General features: G+C 39.1%; 1 protein-coding gene across 7 annotated transcripts in view; it reads right to left on the bottom strand.

The window, feature by feature from the left end:
* LOC124804628 (elongation of very long chain fatty acids protein 4-like) overlaps nucleotides 1-17320 on the bottom strand; it is a 50671-nt gene extending 33351 nt beyond the window's left edge. Inside the window, exons 1-4 of one of the 7 annotated variants that reach the window (XM_047264834.1) lie at nucleotides 17192-17320; nucleotides 11862-11943; nucleotides 8007-8194; nucleotides 6873-6953 (exon numbers count right to left, since the gene is read on the bottom strand). In XM_047264834.1, coding sequence (XP_047120790.1) covers nucleotides 6873-6953; nucleotides 8007-8194; nucleotides 11862-11937 — 345 coding nt within the window. In that variant the 5' untranslated portion in view covers nucleotides 11938-11943; nucleotides 17192-17320. Of the gene's footprint in view, nucleotides 1-6872; nucleotides 6954-8006; nucleotides 8195-11861; nucleotides 11944-13764; nucleotides 13780-13851; nucleotides 13934-17009; nucleotides 17167-17191 lie in introns of those variants that run through there. The other 6 variants (XM_047264837.1, XM_047264835.1, XM_047264833.1 and 3 more) reach the window with 6 other exon arrangements.
* Between the last annotated feature and the right edge of the window lie 1750 nt (nucleotides 17321-19070).

Here is a 19070-nt window from a genome sequence, read left to right as displayed (position 1 = left end):
TCTGAAACTGTTTTATGTACAGGGAAGATTCAGCCACCACAGAGCTGCTGAAAGTTTTATAACAACAACAGCAGTATGATTAATGGTAAATACAGCAACAATAGCAGCAGAAACAAAAGCAGCTTCAGCAGCAACAGAGTAAATGATAATACAGCACTGGTCCAGCAACAACAGCAACAATGGATAATGCTACTGCTGATAGTTCAGCAGCAACACATGCCACTGTCATAACAGTGAAATGATAGTTTGCTAGCAACTCTTTTAGTGTACTACACTGTCAATTCTGTCTTGGACTCTTAGACACCATGCAGGGCTTTTAACTTTCAAGCTCACAAACAGGAAGGAATATTAGGGTTTAATATCATATCGACAATGTTATTAGAGACACAGTATGAGCTTGGATTGGTGAAGGAAATCAGTTGGGCCATTTTTAAAGTAACCATTTCAGCATTCACCTCAATAAATTTTGGAGAGATCACCAAAAACCTACATTTACATGACTTTATGGGGATTTTAATTGCTGTCCTTCAAAATACAAGTTCATAGTCTTACCGCTGTTCCACCTCACTCAGTCACAGGCTCACAAGGCACGTGACAAACATAAAACTTCTTTCTTTTATCAGTTGGACAGGAGTTGTTACCATTATTGTAGAACATCTGTTATGAGAGTGATACAATGACCATGGCATTTACAGCACTTCAGCAAAAGCTGTCTTGGTATTTTTGAGGCACATTTATGTCGCATCAACTCCGCTAGCTTCCTTTTGAGCTACTAATCAGTCAAACAAATAGAGGATTGCCATATAACCATTTGCAGGAAGTTCAGTTCTCTTGTAACTGTTGCTTGTTGCGTGGTGTCCAGGGCTGGTCATACAGAATGCTTCCTGTATGTTATTTGGCAAACAGAAACACTGGGAATTTTTCGCTTTGAGAAGAAGTGCAGACAGCATTACTCATATACAAACAAACTAATGACAGTTTATATGGTTTGTGACATGAAAAATGTTGTTAAATTAGATAAATTCTCAATCATTTCAGCATTGAGGAAGAACATTACGTTCCAACTGAATAAGGGGCTACTACTTCATTCAGGACTCTCTCTGTAACAAAACTTAGGTTGTCTTTGTCTGGAGCTAGTCATGGCCTATGGCAAGCACAAGTTCACTATTTACAGCAAAACGATAATCACTGCTTGTCCAGAGGCCAGTAGTTCAACTAGGTGTTCCACAAGGTGACACAATCTATTATCTTACAATCACACAACAGAAAGAATGTTACTATGAGAAATAAAACTACCAACAGAAGCATGAGAACTAAGTTATCCAATGATGAATGTGCATATGTATTGGCCTGTCAACTAAAGCTTGACAAAATATATATTGCAGAAGAATTTTGATCAGTCACACCAACATATGTGACAGAACTCAGTGTGGACATAATTTTCTTCCAAGAACAATACTCCAAAGATGGTCAGCTCAGATGCATTCTTCCATAAATAGTAACAATTAACGATGACCAAATGCCAATGGCTGCCATAATAGTACTAAATAAATAAACTGTGGAAGCCAAAATAGGTTGCCGTCATGCCAAGCACACAATAAAAACAGATATCTCATGGGTAGATACAAACTGAGTCACTGCATCTCTCTCTATGCACAGTACTCTGATAATACTGAACCAAATGTACATTGCATTAGGAGCACTCTACAATACACAAGACACAAAAGCCTCTAGTAAATTGGTGTTATGGCACTCCAACACTACTGATGATACAGTTAGAAGAGTAAATGACACACTACACAAACAGAGTTTACACATTATTAACAGGGAGGAGCAGCCACATACCTTTTAAGGAGACCCAGGACTTCAAAGTAACACAGATATCTCTGTCACAAATAATAAAGCCCTGACACAAATAGGAGACTGGACCATTTTCAAAAGCTGCACACAAAGTGATCATAATGTGATTACAATAAAAACCCAGATCCACAATGTTGCAGAGAGATTTTTACACTCTCAATCATACCTGTTTGTCCTCTACAAAACATAATATAAAATGTGGATTACAAAATCCTTGCATTGACTGAACTGATAGAGATGGCACAAAAATCAGCAATACCACACACAAACAATAAACCAAAACAATATTAAAAAATCCCATAGTTACATGAGCTCAGTCCCATATTTACTTGAGCTCACAAAGCTAAGGGGAAAAAAAACAAGATAAAATTAGAAAATACTACAAATAAGCAAACAGTGACAAAATACTAATAGGACTACAGATATAGAGAGATGAAGAATAGATACAGAACTGCCATTTTCCAGGCAAAAGAACATCATTGGGACAACTTTACACAAAAACAATTACAAGAATACATTTAAGGATTAGCTTACAAAATTTTAATGGAAACAATCATAATCCCTCTGATCTTGTCAACACTGAGACAAAATATTGGCACATGAGTGCACAGGTGAAGAGGACTGTAAAATCTGAGGATCAAAACACAGATCTACAGATTCACATTAACTTGTGAGCAGCACCAGAATGTAACTACAGAACAGAAGATGCACTTGTCCTTTCCACAAGAGGAGGTTGTGTAATCGATAACAAGAATAAGGGGAAAAAAAGCCCATGGACCCGATGGTGTCCATGTGGAAGTCCTACAACACATTGCACTACTCATTGCCTCATTCCTAATGGGGAACCTGAACAAGACTCAGTGACTGGGGAGAATAGCAACAGTGCAGAAAATAGAAAACACTGTAGTTATTAAGAAGGGCACAGATAAAGACCTAACCAATACAAAATCATACTGGTCAGTTTGCTTCCGAGCTCACTTGCAAAGGTCCAAGAACACCTTTGGTGTGACAGATTAAGTTACACAGGGAGCTAACGTGACTTATCTCGCACCAATATTGATTTCAGAAAAAAAGGTCAATTGATGAAGTGTTAAACCAAGCACTCTGTAAAATAGAAAACAGAGATCAGAAATATGTAACAGCCATAATGATAGACATCACAGGCACCTTTGACAACCTCCAGGAGTCTTTGATGTTTATGCACCTTAGGAAGCCGTGAGTCTGGCCACCCTGTGCCACAGCCTGTTGGGTTGCTGGATGGTGAGCAGGCAACCAGAAAGTGGTCAAAAGACTAACTACTGGATGCCCACGAGAACTGATTTGTGGGCAGCCCGTCCGCCGGGATCTAGCAATACAAACCCTTTTACATCTCATGGAGAGCCATAACTGCACCAGTGGAATCTTAGCATATACCAACAACCTGCTGGTAACATTTTCGGCAGACTCTTGAGCACAACTCAAGGGAAAAAAGCCAGTGGTATACTGCAACATGTGAACAACTACTGTACACAAAATAAACAAATGATTGCCCCAAACAAAATATTTTGCCTCCTATTTAGAGGTAGACTCATTAAAAAGTCTATTGATGAAACTTGCAAACAGAAGCACAGGGTGAAAACAGATGACTAGATAACTGAGAATTATGATTGAAGAAGGCCTCTCTTTCAAGACCCACATACAAACTACAGCAGGGAAGGCTAAATAGAACTACAAAAACTGGGAAGAATAAAAAAATACAGATTATAGACTCCCACTAATACATGTGAGAATATACTACTGTGCAGTCACTGATCCATTACACGCTTTGTGGAAAGCAAATGGGCACATAAACTTTGCTGCCAATGAACAGAACTACAATAAGATGCAGGCAGGAGAGTGTGCTTCTACAGATATTGGGTGCTTTTAGAGCTACATCGCTGGAAGTCCTTTGTGTGATCTTTGTGTCTATGCCGCTGGCAACTGGTGTAGTGAGATTTCTCGAGATGGCATAAAAAACAAAAAGCAGTAGTTTTATATTTTCAAATATAATTTGGGAAATTTTAGTCAAGAGTTATAAGCCCAAACTATGTCATGACGTGCTTAAAAGTGAATAACACAACTTAAAGAACTTTTTTATAGGCTTGATGATTAAGACTATACATTTGAGCAATGGGATATTTGCAACACTGGTAATCATTCAAAATGGGCAAGCATTGATTTATTCATGGCAATGCCACATTAAACTCTATTCAACCCAGCCAGATGTATAGTCATCTTAATAACGTAATAGATGACTAGGTTTCCGTATTGAGAATCCAGAATAAAAAGTGATTACTTTATCCATATCATTTGTTATAATGATACTTCAAAATAAAATCTGATTAAGATAGGAACAAGCAGCATGAGTAAACTGAACTGTTGCTTGAAAAATCAGTTTTAACTGAACTGTGATCTACATAACCACAACATAAGACACAAAAATAATTTTCATGTTTGCCTCCTTGTCTAGGGTTTAGAGTAGAGTGATGTACTCTGGTACAAAAGTATTCAACAACTTTCCATCTAACATATATCATGAGCTACTCCTACTTGTTATCTGCACCATTAGGTTCAAGGACTGACAAGTTCTGTAAGCTGTCAATAAGATATAGGCAACATCTTTCAGTGTAGCAGATTTCTCTCTAATTTACTAAATTAAATTTAGCTGGAATATGCATAAACAGTGTTAAGCAGTACAGGAATAGTTAAGACCTGTTGCTAAGGCCGGTATTACACTATCAAATTTCTTTGTCAAAGATTTGATCAAAGACGTGATCCAATATTCCATCCAATATATTTGACAAAGATCTTTGACGTAGCGCCACAAGGGGTATTACACTGTCATCAAATTTTTCGTCAAAGTTCAAGATGGCTGACAACAACTTGTTATTAACCGCAGCAGTTCTACGTACTCCAATTGCATTGTGTGCACATGCGGAAAAGAAGTGGGGGGGGGGGGGGGGGGGGGGGGAATGGAACCATACATACGAGGTTGACAGTCTTAAAAGTCCTGGGATTACAACTTGATAATAAATTCAGTTGGGAGGAGCGCACCACAGAACTGCAGAAAGGCCTTAACAAATCTGTATTTGCAATTCGAGTGTTAGCAGACATAGGCAACATAAAAATGAAAAAGCTTGCATACTTTCATTCCATAATGTCATATGGGATAATATTTTGGGGTAAATCTTGAAGTCAAACAAAAGTTTTCAAGGTCCAAAAGCGTCTAATACGTATTATTTGGGGAGTAAATTCACAGACCTCTTCAAAGAACTGGGTATACTAACTACTGCCTCTCAGTATATTTACTTCTTAATGAAATTTGTCGTAAATAATATATATCTTTTTCCAACAAACAACTCAGTTCATACATACAATACCAGGAACAAAAATGATCTGCACAAGGACTTAAAAGCACTTACTTCAGTTCAAAAAGGGGTCCACTACTCAGGAACACTCATCTTCAATAATTTGCCAGGAAACATAAAAAATTTAGTTAGAAATAAAGATCAGTTTAAAAGGAGCCTGAAAGACTTACTACTGGCCAACTCCTTCTACTCCATTGGCGAAATTTTTAATAGAAACAAATGATGTATTGTATTTATTCATACTATTAGTATTGTTATTTCAGCTTAAAAAAAATCGACATGTTCCACATCCACGAGGATCTCCTCAGCACGGATCTATGGAACGAAAAACTAATCTAATCTGGGTGAAGCTGTGGGTTTTACGACGGCATGATAAAAGCATTCAACAAAACTTGTTACGTGAGCTTACAGTGGAAGACGTCAAGTCGTACATCAATTACTTAAGAATGGATGAACATACATTTCTGTATGTGCTCAATGAAGTGTATCCTCATATCACAAAGCACAATATTCACTTAAGAACTGCTACATCTTCAGAAGACAGGCTCACTATAACACTCCGATTCCTTGCTACAGGAGAGGGTTATGTTAGGTCTCCAATCTTCTTAATCTATTTTTGTATTCAGGGTGCCTCACGCTGTAAAGCACCTCATCAGCTTCAGACATCTCTATTAATTTTGTAGTCGTCGGCACACATCAATTGTATTTACCGGCAATGGTTATAAAAACACTACAGACGACAGAACGCTGCAGTGATGCTAGCGCTCCATGTGGTAACATGTCACATTGCAGTGAACAGAAGACAAGTGGTTTCTTTGATCAAATATACAGCGAGGCCCTAGATTTGATCAAATATTGGACAACATTTGACAAAGTCTCTATTACACTATCAAATATCTTTGACAAAGATATTGGACAAAGAAATTTGATAGTGTAATACCGGCCTAACACAATACATGGATTAAATGTCTATGATTTGCTTGCCTTTTGTTAATATGAAACTTTGTTTCTTTTACATCCCAGAAGGTAATCTCTCTTGATGGGACCCATGGAACATTAGATGGATGAATTACTAACTGAAGGAGGTGTACATGAAATGCCTTTTCTTCTAGAGACAGACAAACTATCTAGTCATTTGAAGACAAAGATATCACAGCATTATAGGAATCAATCTTTCACTCTGCACTGGAGCATACACTGTTAAGAAACTTTTTGACTGGCTAAAACTGGTTTCCAGAATGGAACTAGATGTCTCATCTGGTAAGAATAACAATGGCCTGATAGAGAGTTCAGGTCCATTACACAGTTAAAATAAGAATGTTAGCTGAAACTTCCTGGCAGATTAAAACTGTGTGCCGGACCAAGACTTGAACTCAGGACCTTTGCCTTTCGCGGGCAAGTGCTCTACCAATTGAGCTACCCAAGCACGACTCACGCCCCATCCTCACAGCTTCAATCCCGCCAGTACCTCATCTCCTACCTTCCAAACTTCACAGAAGCTCTCCTGCAGAGTGCACACTCCACTGTAGAGTGAGAATTTCATTCAAGAATGTTAGCTGCTTATACATTTTCAGTTCACCGAAGAACAACCTAAGAATATAAGTTATAGTTCATCATGAAACTCACCCTCAGTTCTTCTGGACTCCTCAGTCTTGTAATTGGTTGGCAGAAGTAATTGTACCTAAGTTTTATTGATGCTAACAGGAGCTGTAATGATAAAACGGAGTATTATTCATAAAGACTGTGAAGACACGTTACAAAACAAAAGGTACATGCAGGTGAATGTCATATCAATATTTTGTTTAAGATTTGAAATGTGAGGAAATAGATTGCCAGAACTTCTTTCAAATCTTTTCTGCTTAAACGTTAGACAATAACAGACAAGAGCATGAGAAATGAGTTTATTGTCCAAGATTTACTATCCTATAGTCATTAAATTCTGATGTGTTTAAGTTTTTGAAACACTAAATATTTAAAATTTTGGACAATGTCTAAGTCAGACTTTTTTAATGACCTTCAGTTGCAATTTCAAGTGGGTACCAGTTATTCCCAGTATATAAGACTTTTTGCATGAATTTCTGTAATTATCTTCTGAACTACACTTAAAGAAAGAAATATACAGTAGAAATTTGGTTGGTCAGTTGGGCTTCAGATTAATGGTAGACAGGTGTTCCCCAATTTAATTTCACTTAAAATATTTGTCACATATATTAAAAATGTGACCTTTGAATTCAGGTAATCTGTGATGTTGTTTTCTTCTGTTAACTGAAAAGTTGGGTTCGTCCTCAAAAGTGTGCAGTGCATGAATGTCCAGCACAATATGTAAAATTTTCACATATGTTGGCTCTTGGACATTTACATTTATATCTATCTGATCAATAATTTCTTTTTGTATTCTTGTGATTTATAGTTTATATCCAACATTAAAGGAACACTAACTTTCTCACAGATCATAATGTCTAACTTTCTCACAGATCATAATGTCTAAAATTTTATGGCAACATGAATTTAGCATGTGATTCATTGCTTTCATTACAAAATGTTTTTTAAATAACAATAATGGAAACTCCAGGGTAGAGAAAAAGATAAAATATGGGAAAGGCAACCACTTACTTGTAGAGTTCTGGTGTGTGGTGCACAGAAACACATAATAGAAAACAGTTAACACCAGCTTTTGAGATTCTGCACTTTTTGTAGTGAGCGTATACCTATTCACACACACAGCCACACAGTTTAGTATCTAAGAAAGCTGAATCTTACCTCAAAAGCAATGTAGAAATTCAATGCAGCCATGGCTAGATTGTAAGGCACAAGTGCCCATCGTAGGTTAAAAGGCTTTCGATTCCTCATCAAACGTGGACCGATCCAGACAATGAGCAAATACAAGGCAGTGTATATGATAGTCGGAATGGGGGAGTCGACCAGTGGCCATCCTCGTGTGCGGTGGTCTGAAATAATGCATCATTAAATTCTGCTTACTTATTAATGAAGTAACAGTACACTGTGTTATTTGCTATACTTGTGTCATAAAATGTAACAACTGTTATGACTACAGGAAAGGAAGCTCACCAGCCAACATTACAGAAGGAATTCAGTATGATTGATCTTTCATTGTATCCTATGTTCAAATGGTTCAAATGGCTCTGAGCACTATGGGACTTAACACCTATGGTCATCAGTCCCCTAGAACTTAGAACTAGTTAAACCTAACTAACCTAAGGACAGCACACAACACCCAGTCATCACGAGGCAGAGAAAATCCCTGACCCCGCCGGGAATCGAACCCGGGAACCCGGGCGTGGGAAGCGAGAATGTATCTTATAAACAGTAAGTGGCTATGCAGTATATTAATTGTTTGTGTGGATGTGCTGCAAACTCTTAAGGTAACTTATCTCATATGTACAAACAGAATATTTAGGACAGATCAAAAAGTTATGAAATACAGGAAGAAATGAATATGGTCTGAACAATAATAATAATAAACAAGACTAATGAGTTTTTTTTCCCCACAGGGAATGACCAGAAGGAGAAAGGGTATTGACAGTGTAGAATGTACTTGGCTATTGCCAGCTGAGAGTGTTGGGTGCATCACATAATTTCGTTAGCAGAAATGCTATACAACATAATATCTGTGTTCTTACTATATTTGTCATTTTACATAAAATGAAGTGCGTATATGGCTTTAGTGGCCAGGAGACCCCATTGGGGATATTTAGCTGCGCAGTGCAAGTCTTTGTTTGATATCACTTCAGCAAGTTGCACGTTATTGATGATGAAATGATGATAAGGACAATCCATAAACACCCCCAGTCCTGAGCAGAGAAAATCTCCAGCCCAGCCAGGGTCCCGTGATCAAGAGTTAGCAAATGCTAACCACAAGATCACAAGCTGGTGGCTGTCATTTTACATAATACCTGAGCATAATTACATTCTGTAAGATACATAACAAGTGCCATTGATGTTAACACATCATTCAGTCATCTCCATGTCCAGAGAATCTGGAAGTCTGCTATTTAAGCAACTCTGAATAAGGGTAGATTCTGGTGGCCTAGCAATCGTAAGAGCATGATACAAACTATCTGTTGTTAAAGCTTCTGGAAGGAGTATGAGCATGTGATGCCCTCACTCAGCTTCTGACAGAAAATATAGCACGGAGGGATATCTGAAATTAGGTATCACAAGCACCTCTGTTTTTAATTGAATATTAGTCTGCACTCTGAAAAAAAGTCAGTTGACACTCAAGTATAGATGAAGGGACACCATTCAGGCAGAGTGTTGTATAAAATTGTACTTGGGATTAGATATACTACAGATAATAGTTATTATTTCTTGATTGCAGATTCCTTATAAACAGTGCTTTCAATTCTGTTAGTGATTAATATCTGTGCAATTTTGGTGACAGAAATATATGTTATTGTAAATAAAATACATAAAGACATCACAACTTTGGAAAAAAAAACTAGCAACATATCATTATCCAGGTCTTACTACAGCCACATTTGTCAAAAATATTACTAGAATGAACAATCCTTTGCAGGAACAAAGCAGTAATTTTGATCATGGAAGTGTCTGAACTTAGCTGAATATCAAGGTATGAGAATATGTAATATGTCTCACTCAGCTTAATCTCTAGCAGTTTACATGTAGAAGGAGAAAAATAACTGAGGTGTCTTGCAGACTGTCCATCATGTAAGGCCAGATTATAACTACAGTGGAGAGAGTAGCAGGGCTATGAATTCCAGTTGATGTTCCGGCTGTCAAATTCAGTGATATGTGAGTTCTCTCAAAACTCATCTTGGGTGTTGTCTGAGTAACTCATGGTGTACACACCATCTCCTCGTGTCATGGACATAGTAATCAAGCTGGGATGGTAATAATTAAAACAAAGGTGTTTTTTGTTGTGGTGAGATCTTCTCACAAAATTTCAATCACCAAATTTCTCTCAAAATTTCAATCACTAACTTTCTCCTCTGACTGTGGAAATATGTTATTGATTCCAGCCTACATAGGGATAAATGATAATCATAACAAAATAAGAGAAATCAGAGCTTGTACAGAAAGAGCTAAGTGTTCATTTTTCCCATACACTGTTAGAAATGGAATGGTAGAGAAATAGTCCGGTGGTGGTTCAAAGCACCCTCTACCAGGCACTTCAGTGTAAATTGCAGAGTTGTCATGCTAGATGTAGATATACTGACTGAGATGGTGCATTGGTAAGACACTAGACTCTTGTTCAGGAAGACGACAGTTCAGATCCCCCATCATTTGGATTTAGGTTTTGCTTGATTTCCCCAAATAGCATGAAGGTGAATACTGGGTTTGTTCCTTTGAGAGATGCCGCTTATATCCTTCCTCGTTCTGAAACTTGGCTGTATCTCTAATGACCTTATCATCAGTTAAACACTAATTTTCCTTCTTCCTTACTTTTCATTCCTTATCAAAATTAATGTTGGTTATGGGAAGACATTAGATGTCATACACCTATAAGACCATTAAATTGTTAATCAACCCAAGCCATAAGAGTGAAGTGCAGAATTTTTTAAACATAAAGATGGACAAGCTCATTAACATTTTAATCTTCACTGATCATCTGATTTGAAGAAACCTATTACAAAATGACACCTAGCCATTTCCATAAAGAAATCTCAATATACAGATTAAAGTTCCTTTCCAAACACACACATTACTATGTCACATTACTTGGAAATAATTCTGAAAGTTGTGAAACTATTCATGAATTTTTACACAAATATGTAATAAACAATCAGAGTTTACAATTGACAACTGCTAACCTACTATTAAATTGTGAGTGGATGACACATCAACTTAAAGATGTGTTCATACACACGTGTGCACCCACAGACTGACTTGGTGTGTATTTCTTTTATTTATTTGCAACATGCTCCATTACAGTATTTGTAATACTATGTGCATGTTTTGTGTATGTGTATTGTAATTAGTGTAATATTTGTACTATGTGATAATGAGGTAAGGGAGAGGGTGAAACCTGGTGGCAGCACATAGCCTACTACTTGCCAATAGCACCAAGGAGGCTGCTGAGCTTAACGTCCCCTATCCGATGAGTGGATCACAATCAACAGTGTCACATGCCCTCACTTTATGAGAAACTGTGGAGAGGATGGGTATTTAAACTAGGACACTGGCACAAATTCTGGCGATCAGGAACTTTATGCTACCATCTCTCATTCCCTTGCTGGCCAAATAATGGCAGTGAATTTTTTTCCAGCACTAGGATTCGAACCCACTTACCTCTGGTTCGAGTGCCACTGCATAAGCATGTGTTTGTGACCTCAGCCACAGAAATGGGCAGTGTGTGTGTGTGTGTGTGTGTGTGTGTGTGTGTGTGTGTGTGTGTGTGTGTGAAAGCTAGCATGATTTTTCAGAGCTTTCAATTGTGCTTATGTACCTCTCATCCTTCATCTGCAGATGATTCTTCACTCCTCGAATTCCCGTGCATGGTGATGAATACATTTTCAGATGTAAATGAATGTTGTCTGACATTTGTAATAATTGAGAAAAGAGCAATATGCATAACTGAAAATTTTATAAATTCAAATGATTGAAATTGTGAGAGTTGTATCATAATTTACTTACCAGATAAGGAAAGTGTCCACAGATAGTAGTTGTAGGCATCATAAAAAATGTTCTGTGTTGAATTTACAAATGACATTTCTGTCTGAAACAAAAAGAGAAGAAAAATGGAATATTCAATTGGATACTTTGTACACTACATTTCTATAAACAAAGAACTGAAGTTCATTTACTCAAGTATTGTGACATGTAAACAACACCATGTTACAAGCTGTTCCTGTGTGCTGACTGACTACTAAATGAGAGAGAAAAGGAGACTATCTAATCTGTGACTGTTATTGTAACTACATTATTTTTATATCTGTTATTATATGTCAAGTATTAATTGTCATTTATGAGAGTTAGCTTCAATATAAACAATGCTGGTCATTAGCTTTAATGTGTTTGCACTTCAAATGCAATATTGATTACAGGGGAGCTGATACTTTGTAAAAAATTTGAAAGAAATAAATCCTGCCATTTCCCCAATGGCTTTTCAGCTTCTACTATGTAATACAGATTTTTGAAAGTATGTGGATATTATGAGTGGCCTATAAGACGGGACACTCACATGAGATTGGATATTATTCCACATTATTCCCTAGAATGCTAACAAGAATTTCAAGTGCCAGAATTTAAGTACAGTATTCAGACAATTCGTATAAGGAATTACCTTTACATCAGAGATATGAAATGTTGTTTGGTGGTATGTTGGCTATGCTACTTCTCTCTGACAATACTTGACAATCTGTTTTCACCTCCAAAGGATTTTCTTTGCATTGAGATACACAGAACACAATTTATATTAGAAAAAACTGACACATCAGTATACAAAGTTTCAATAATCAATTTTAAGTGTTGAGTATAGGTATTACTTCAGTTCCCTAAGTATCACGGAGTTAAGATTAGACTAATTACAGCACGCACAGAGGTTTTTAAGCACTGATTCTTCCCATGCTGCAGTTGTGAACGAAATGGGAAAAACACTGTTAAGTGGTATGAGGCGAAGGACCCTCTTTCATGCACTTCACAATGATTTTCAGAGGATGGACATAGACATAGTAGAGACAGACAAGATGTTATTTTAGTTATTTTCTGGGAGGTAAAAGTTAAAACTGCCCTCAGCCAGAAGGTTGGTTTGAACATCACACTGCTTTACTCGGCACAGTCCTATTGGAGGTGATAGGAAATTGCCTTCCTCTGACGTTTGAACTGACTTACTCAGCTTGATATACTGTATAGTTATACTCCGAACTATGGTGCAAATTGGTATTTTCCATATTGAAAATTAATTACCAGAGGTGAAAAAAGTAATAAGAGACAGGAAAAATTCTATACACTGAACTCTGAACCTAGGAATTTGTAATCTAACATTCTCCCGTTAAGCCACTGAGCCTCTCGGAGATGAAAAGATTAATAATAAATGGCAGCTAGAAGAAAACTGAAGCAATAGTTTGAGTGTTTTGGTTGAAGAAGTAAAGGCTGAAATGGTATCATCTCATGGAAATAAAGTATGAGAGGTGGTCAAAAAATAATAATTTGCACATCTATAAAAGGAGAACATAAATCAACAGGAACAACGATGTGCTAAGGAAAGAGATGATTTAAAATTAGTTCATTTAACATGTTGTGGTCTTTAATTGTGTCAGAATAAATGATAGACTAATGACAGTAGCAGCAACTTTGAAATAATCCAATATGATGCAGATTATATGTTTCATAAAGTGTCTTACCATTTGTGTACAACATTCATAGCTCTGTACCAGTTCAGAGTTTGATTACCATCCTTCATACTATACTGTTATAACAGACACTTGAGAGAGGTATGAAATTTTTACCCAGTAAGAGATCACAAGTTTCCAACTATCTTTTAAGTGATTCAAAGTTGCAAGTTTTGTTGAATGTAGAGGCGCAAATTCTAAGTTACCTTGGTAACTTATAATGTTGACTGGAACTTCTTCAAAGACCAAAAAGATATAAATTGAGAGCATGTATATCATCTGTAGTAACTCACCTACAGAGATTTTAGACTATGGTGCTGGTGAGACAAGCATGAGTGCCTGTAGAGCTGGTGCAACTGAAAGTGAACTCCACAGCCAGCAGTAGGGTCAGCCACAGCTACCCTCCCCCCCCCCCCCCCTCCTCCCCACCCACCCATTCTCCCGCTGCCCCACCGCCCCCCCCCCCTTTCATTTAGTCCTCTCTCCTGAGTTCCCTACCTTTCTTTCAGTACCTGGAACTGTTTCCTTCTGCAGATACAGCAAGGACTATGACTCTTCTCAAACCACTGTTTACAAATCTGTCTCATATGGTGACAAAGCCACGAGTTTTATGAAGTACACTTTCATTACTTGTCTACAATGCAGCTCACATGTATGTATGTATACTATGCAAAGTCTTCTGAAATATCTTTTTTGTGCACAACACATTAGAAAGTATCTTGATATTTTTATAATAAAGACAGTAGCTTGTTTTTACTGAAAGCGTTGAGACTGTGCAATTTATGTGCTCCGTAAAAGAGATATTAATCAATTTTTGTCACCCTGTAATTAAGCAAAAAAACTGATTTTTGCACAGAATAACTTCCTTTTCCTTATGAACTGGGAAGGATTCCTGTTGGTAAATATCGTCTGAAATCGAATTTCTTTAATTTTACATTCATCGTGTTTAAACGAGATATGTATGTGGAAGCAGTAAATTGTTTGTCTCTTCTAGAGACGTTTACCCTCGGAATTTTCACATAAACCACTACGTGATTCACAGCTCCTCTCTAGCACTGTCTAACACTGAAGCTGGATAGTCATCTCTGTGAGAATCTCCCTTACTAAACGAATTTGTGACGAAAAGCGCTGCTTTTCTTTGGATAGTCTCTGTTTCTCTGAAAGAATTGTTAAGAGCAGAATATGCTCTAAGAATTGCTTCAGAGTCTTGCAATATTTTTGTAGTATCTGTTGTATCTTTCACAGGAAAATATGTACATTTCTGGTTTTAGCTTTGGATTATCCTCTAGCATGAAGAATGTTTGGTTTCAGATAGCTGATAGTTCTACGCCACAAAATAAGTGAACATGGTGTATTTACTACATCTGATTACATATGTCTTCCACCAATAAAACCAGTGTTTGTGCTACCCATAATCTTGTTTTTAGTGGGAAAGTAAATGAAGAGGAAAATACCATTTTCTACAATGTGAAGTTTAATGTTAAGTTTTAAGAAAAATATGATGGAGGTTGAAAGGTACGTGATTCCATAGCACTAACGTGTCGTTGAAGCAAAGCATAATTTTCCATTGAAAGAGACAGTTGCGAGTTATATAAGACGGAACTTCCATAATAACACACAACACCTGCTTCCCAGCGGGAGAGAAAGAAAACAGAAGCAAAGAGTGCCTCGAGGAATAATTTGTTTTTCCATCTTTACATTTTTAAACCACGCGCTTCAGCTTGTTAGAATGGAAATATTATTAGTTACTTAATAACGAGTGGACCTATTCTGTCCACTATGGTTTCTATTAAGGGTCAACAGTATAAAATTTCGCAGACGCAGACTGTTGACGACTTCGTCTTTTTGGCTGATATTTTGAGTAGTGCTCAGAGGAAGGAGATTCCGCAAACCGTAACACACTACCGGTACCCGTATTCAGAGTCATTTCAAACAGTTTACATTAATTTATGTAGTTCAATACAGAGGGCTGCTGTCTGAAAATGATAGAATATATTGCTATTTCTTGTACTTAATGTACAGCAGCACTTTATTGTAATTACGAATCAATTACTTGAATTTGACCGTCTTAAATCGCCCGATTGTAAATGACACGGCGCTCTCTTGTTTCCTATGTAGTTCCAAGGTGTACTATAATATAAACGGATTTCTAATGATTCTAAGACAACTCTCCCCGTAGTGTTTTGTTTCAATATTTTATTTATAATTTTACATAATTGCTAGAGAGTTCTACTGAAAGGAAGCGACGGCGTTAGTCCATCCGATTGTCACAGATCAAAACACTGCGCAAGCGTTGATTGATACGAAACAATTGGTCAGGGAGAGATATCTTCCGGTCCCATAAATTCGGGGCGTTTGTCAATCGCTCGCGCACAGCGCCAGTCAATTGGACGCATACTAAGGTGTGGAACAGTGAGAATTACAATCTTTGAGTCATATGGTGTAGTAATCATCAAAATGAAACAGACTCAAATTGATATTTGGCGGTGATATTGTATGTGGCGTATCTCTTCAGTATTAATTTAGTGCTGATTTGTGTGATTAACTGGAGGGGAAGCCCGCGTAGCATCGCTTTTCAAAAAGTTCTGTTCTCAAACATTTCATTCGCTGAACATACCGCGTAAGCTTATTTTTTTCTAATAAACTAACACCTTACGTTAACTTAGCGCGTTCCCGGTGGAGTCACGTTCGACTAGATAAATCATTCGAAATAGAATGAGGAGAGTAAAAGAAACAAATACGAAATCAAGAAACAGGTATTCCGTGATGACGCGGCTCTTATCTCCCTTCACACGACCACCGCAAAACGGATTCTGATGTTAATAACAGCGTACGTCGTCATCTGCTGCATTTGACTGTAGTCAGTGTTATTCTAACTTACGACTATTATTCATGAGGCTTAAGAGTTACACGTTTTTCGAATAATCACGCTGAGTGTCAGGTATAGCATAGCAGACGGTTCTGCTAGGAAGTAGCTGGTACGATTTTGTAGCTTCTTCCGTGTTTCTTATCACACAATTACAGATTTAATCAAAATACTGATGTGCTTTAGTTACATCACGTTGAAGAGAGTCTCGAGTGACGTCCTGGCATATTGTTGCAGTGTTGGCGAGACACCAGCAGCATTTGCTAAGATGAGATAAAAGTACTCGGTGCTGATTTTTTAACATTGAAAGCGGGAGTACGAATGTATTATCAGAGTTGCGCAAGGATGAAATCCCACTGCAGTAGCCGATACGGGAGAAATAACAGTCCTCGAAATATTCACTCCACACGATCGCTTTCTCACTCGTATCGGAAACACTGGTAATATATAAAATTCGAGAACTGGAATTTGTTTCATAGTGGTTGTTGAATACCGGTAACAGTATGTGTAGCGAACAAAATTTGTGTGTTTCGATTTCCTGCATGTTCATAGGCCAGGAATAAATGGTAAATTGCCTCAAGGTACCTTTCAGGGCTGACACGTTCTCACGCCGTAGCAACTTCGGTATCGATGAGATCAGAAATCAGAAAGTACTCGCCACATTCTGTACACGGTCACTGCGTTTGCAGTGGAGGACGGTGTTGGTTGTGGACAGGGTGAGTTTATACACTGGCTTAGGCACACGTGCAGGTCTGTGTGTCGCTCACCTGTGCGGGCGCGCCTGGCCGCGAGCGGCCGCACACGCTACGTCGCGTCGGATGCGCCCGGCCGGCGGCACTGGACTCTGCTCTCACGGTTCACGGCGGCAGTGCGGGCACAGCCGAGCCCCGTTCAATCGATCGATACTCTCCGCGGAGAGAGGCTAGCTAGCCAGGCTGGGCTCGGAGGCAGCGGGCCGGCGCGGCGGGCTGCCGGCAGGGGCGGGGCCTGCCGCCTCTGCCGCCGTGCGTAAGCTTGTCCGCGTGTACGTGCGCACGCATCTTCCTTCTGCTGTGCGTGCGCAGGCCCGCGCTTGCGTAGAACTGAGGTGCACAGCCGACAGGGCCGCTCGGAAGCTCTTCGGGTCGGGTCGCGTCCCCCGCTGCGGCGCGGAGGCTACTGTAAAATAGGTCACCGTTACGAATCTGCTTCCCTGTCAGTGAGCGCTCAAGGGCTCTCACGATTCAGGGGCGATTTGTCCATATAGCACATACTTCAGGCCTCGCACTGCACTGTTTTTTTTTTTTTTTTTTTTTGAGGGGGGGGGGAGGAGGTAGGAGGAATTAACCGTTAGCAATACTGGATTTATAGTAATGAGAATGTCTAAGACTCTGTGCTCACGATAGTGCAGTATTTTGAGAGCACCAGAAATAGATCATTGACATAAAACTGTGTATATTTTCGAACGTCTGAAGAATTCATTCAAAATAATTTACACACATCAAAAAAAAGTTTTAGCTCACCTCGATTCCGAGAGTTCCGGAACCTGTACAGAAAATTGGAATAGAGATCAACGTAAACATCATTCCCGGCCATTTTATTGCTCATGGAAACCACACATTGCATATTGTACCACAATACAGCGAGACCTTCAGAGAGATTGCTGTACACACCGGTACATCTAACACCCAGTAGCACGTCCTCTTGCACACTATCCACAAGTTCATCAAGCACTGTTGGTCCAGATTGTCCCATTGCTCAGCGGCGATTCGGCGTAGATCCCTCAGAGTGATTGGTGGGTCACGTCGTCGATAAACAGCCCTTTTCAGTCTATGTTCAAATGTGTGTGAAATCTTATGGGACTTAACTGCTAAGGTCATCAGCCCCTAAGCTTACACACTACTTAACCTAAATTATCATAAGGACAAATACACACACCCATGCCCGAGTGAAGACTCGAACCTCCGCCGGGACCAGCTGCACAGTCCATGACTGCAGCGCCTGAGACCGCTCGGCTAATCCCGCGCGGCTTTTCAGTCTATCCCAGGCATGTTCTATAGGGTTCACGTCTGAGAACATGCTGGACACTATAGTCGAGCGATGTCGTTATCCTGAAGGAAGTCATTCACAAGATGTGTACGATGGGGGCGCGAATTGTCGTCCATGAAGACTAATGCCTCGCCGATATGGTTGCACTATCGGTCGGAGGATGGTATTCACGTATCGTACAGTCGTTATGGCGTCTTCCATGACCACCAGCGGCGTACGTCGGCCCCACATAATGTCACCCAAAACAGCAGGGAGCCTCCACCTTGCTGCACTCGCTGACCGTGTGTCTAAGGCGTTCAGCCTGACCGGGTTGCCTCCAAACATGTCTCCGACGATTGTCTCGTTGAAGACATATGCGACACTCATCGCTGAAGAGAACGTCATGCCAATCTTGAGCGGTCCAATCGGCATGTCTGTACTGCGCTGTATGCTGTCGTGGTCGCAGAGATTGGCCTCGCTATGGACGTCGGGAGTGAAGTTGCGCATCATACAGCCTATCGCGCACAGTTTGAGTTGTAACACGACGTCCTGTGGCTGCAAGAAAAGCATTATTCAACACGGTAACGTTGCTGTCAGGGTTCCTCTGAGCCGTAATCCGTAGGTAGCGGTCATCCACTG

Source organism: Schistocerca piceifrons, chromosome 7, assembly GCF_021461385.2.
Source record: "Schistocerca piceifrons isolate TAMUIC-IGC-003096 chromosome 7, iqSchPice1.1, whole genome shotgun sequence".
NCBI lineage: Eukaryota > Metazoa > Arthropoda > Insecta > Orthoptera > Acrididae > Schistocerca > Schistocerca piceifrons.
This window is presented reverse-complemented; position numbering and strand designations above follow the sequence as displayed.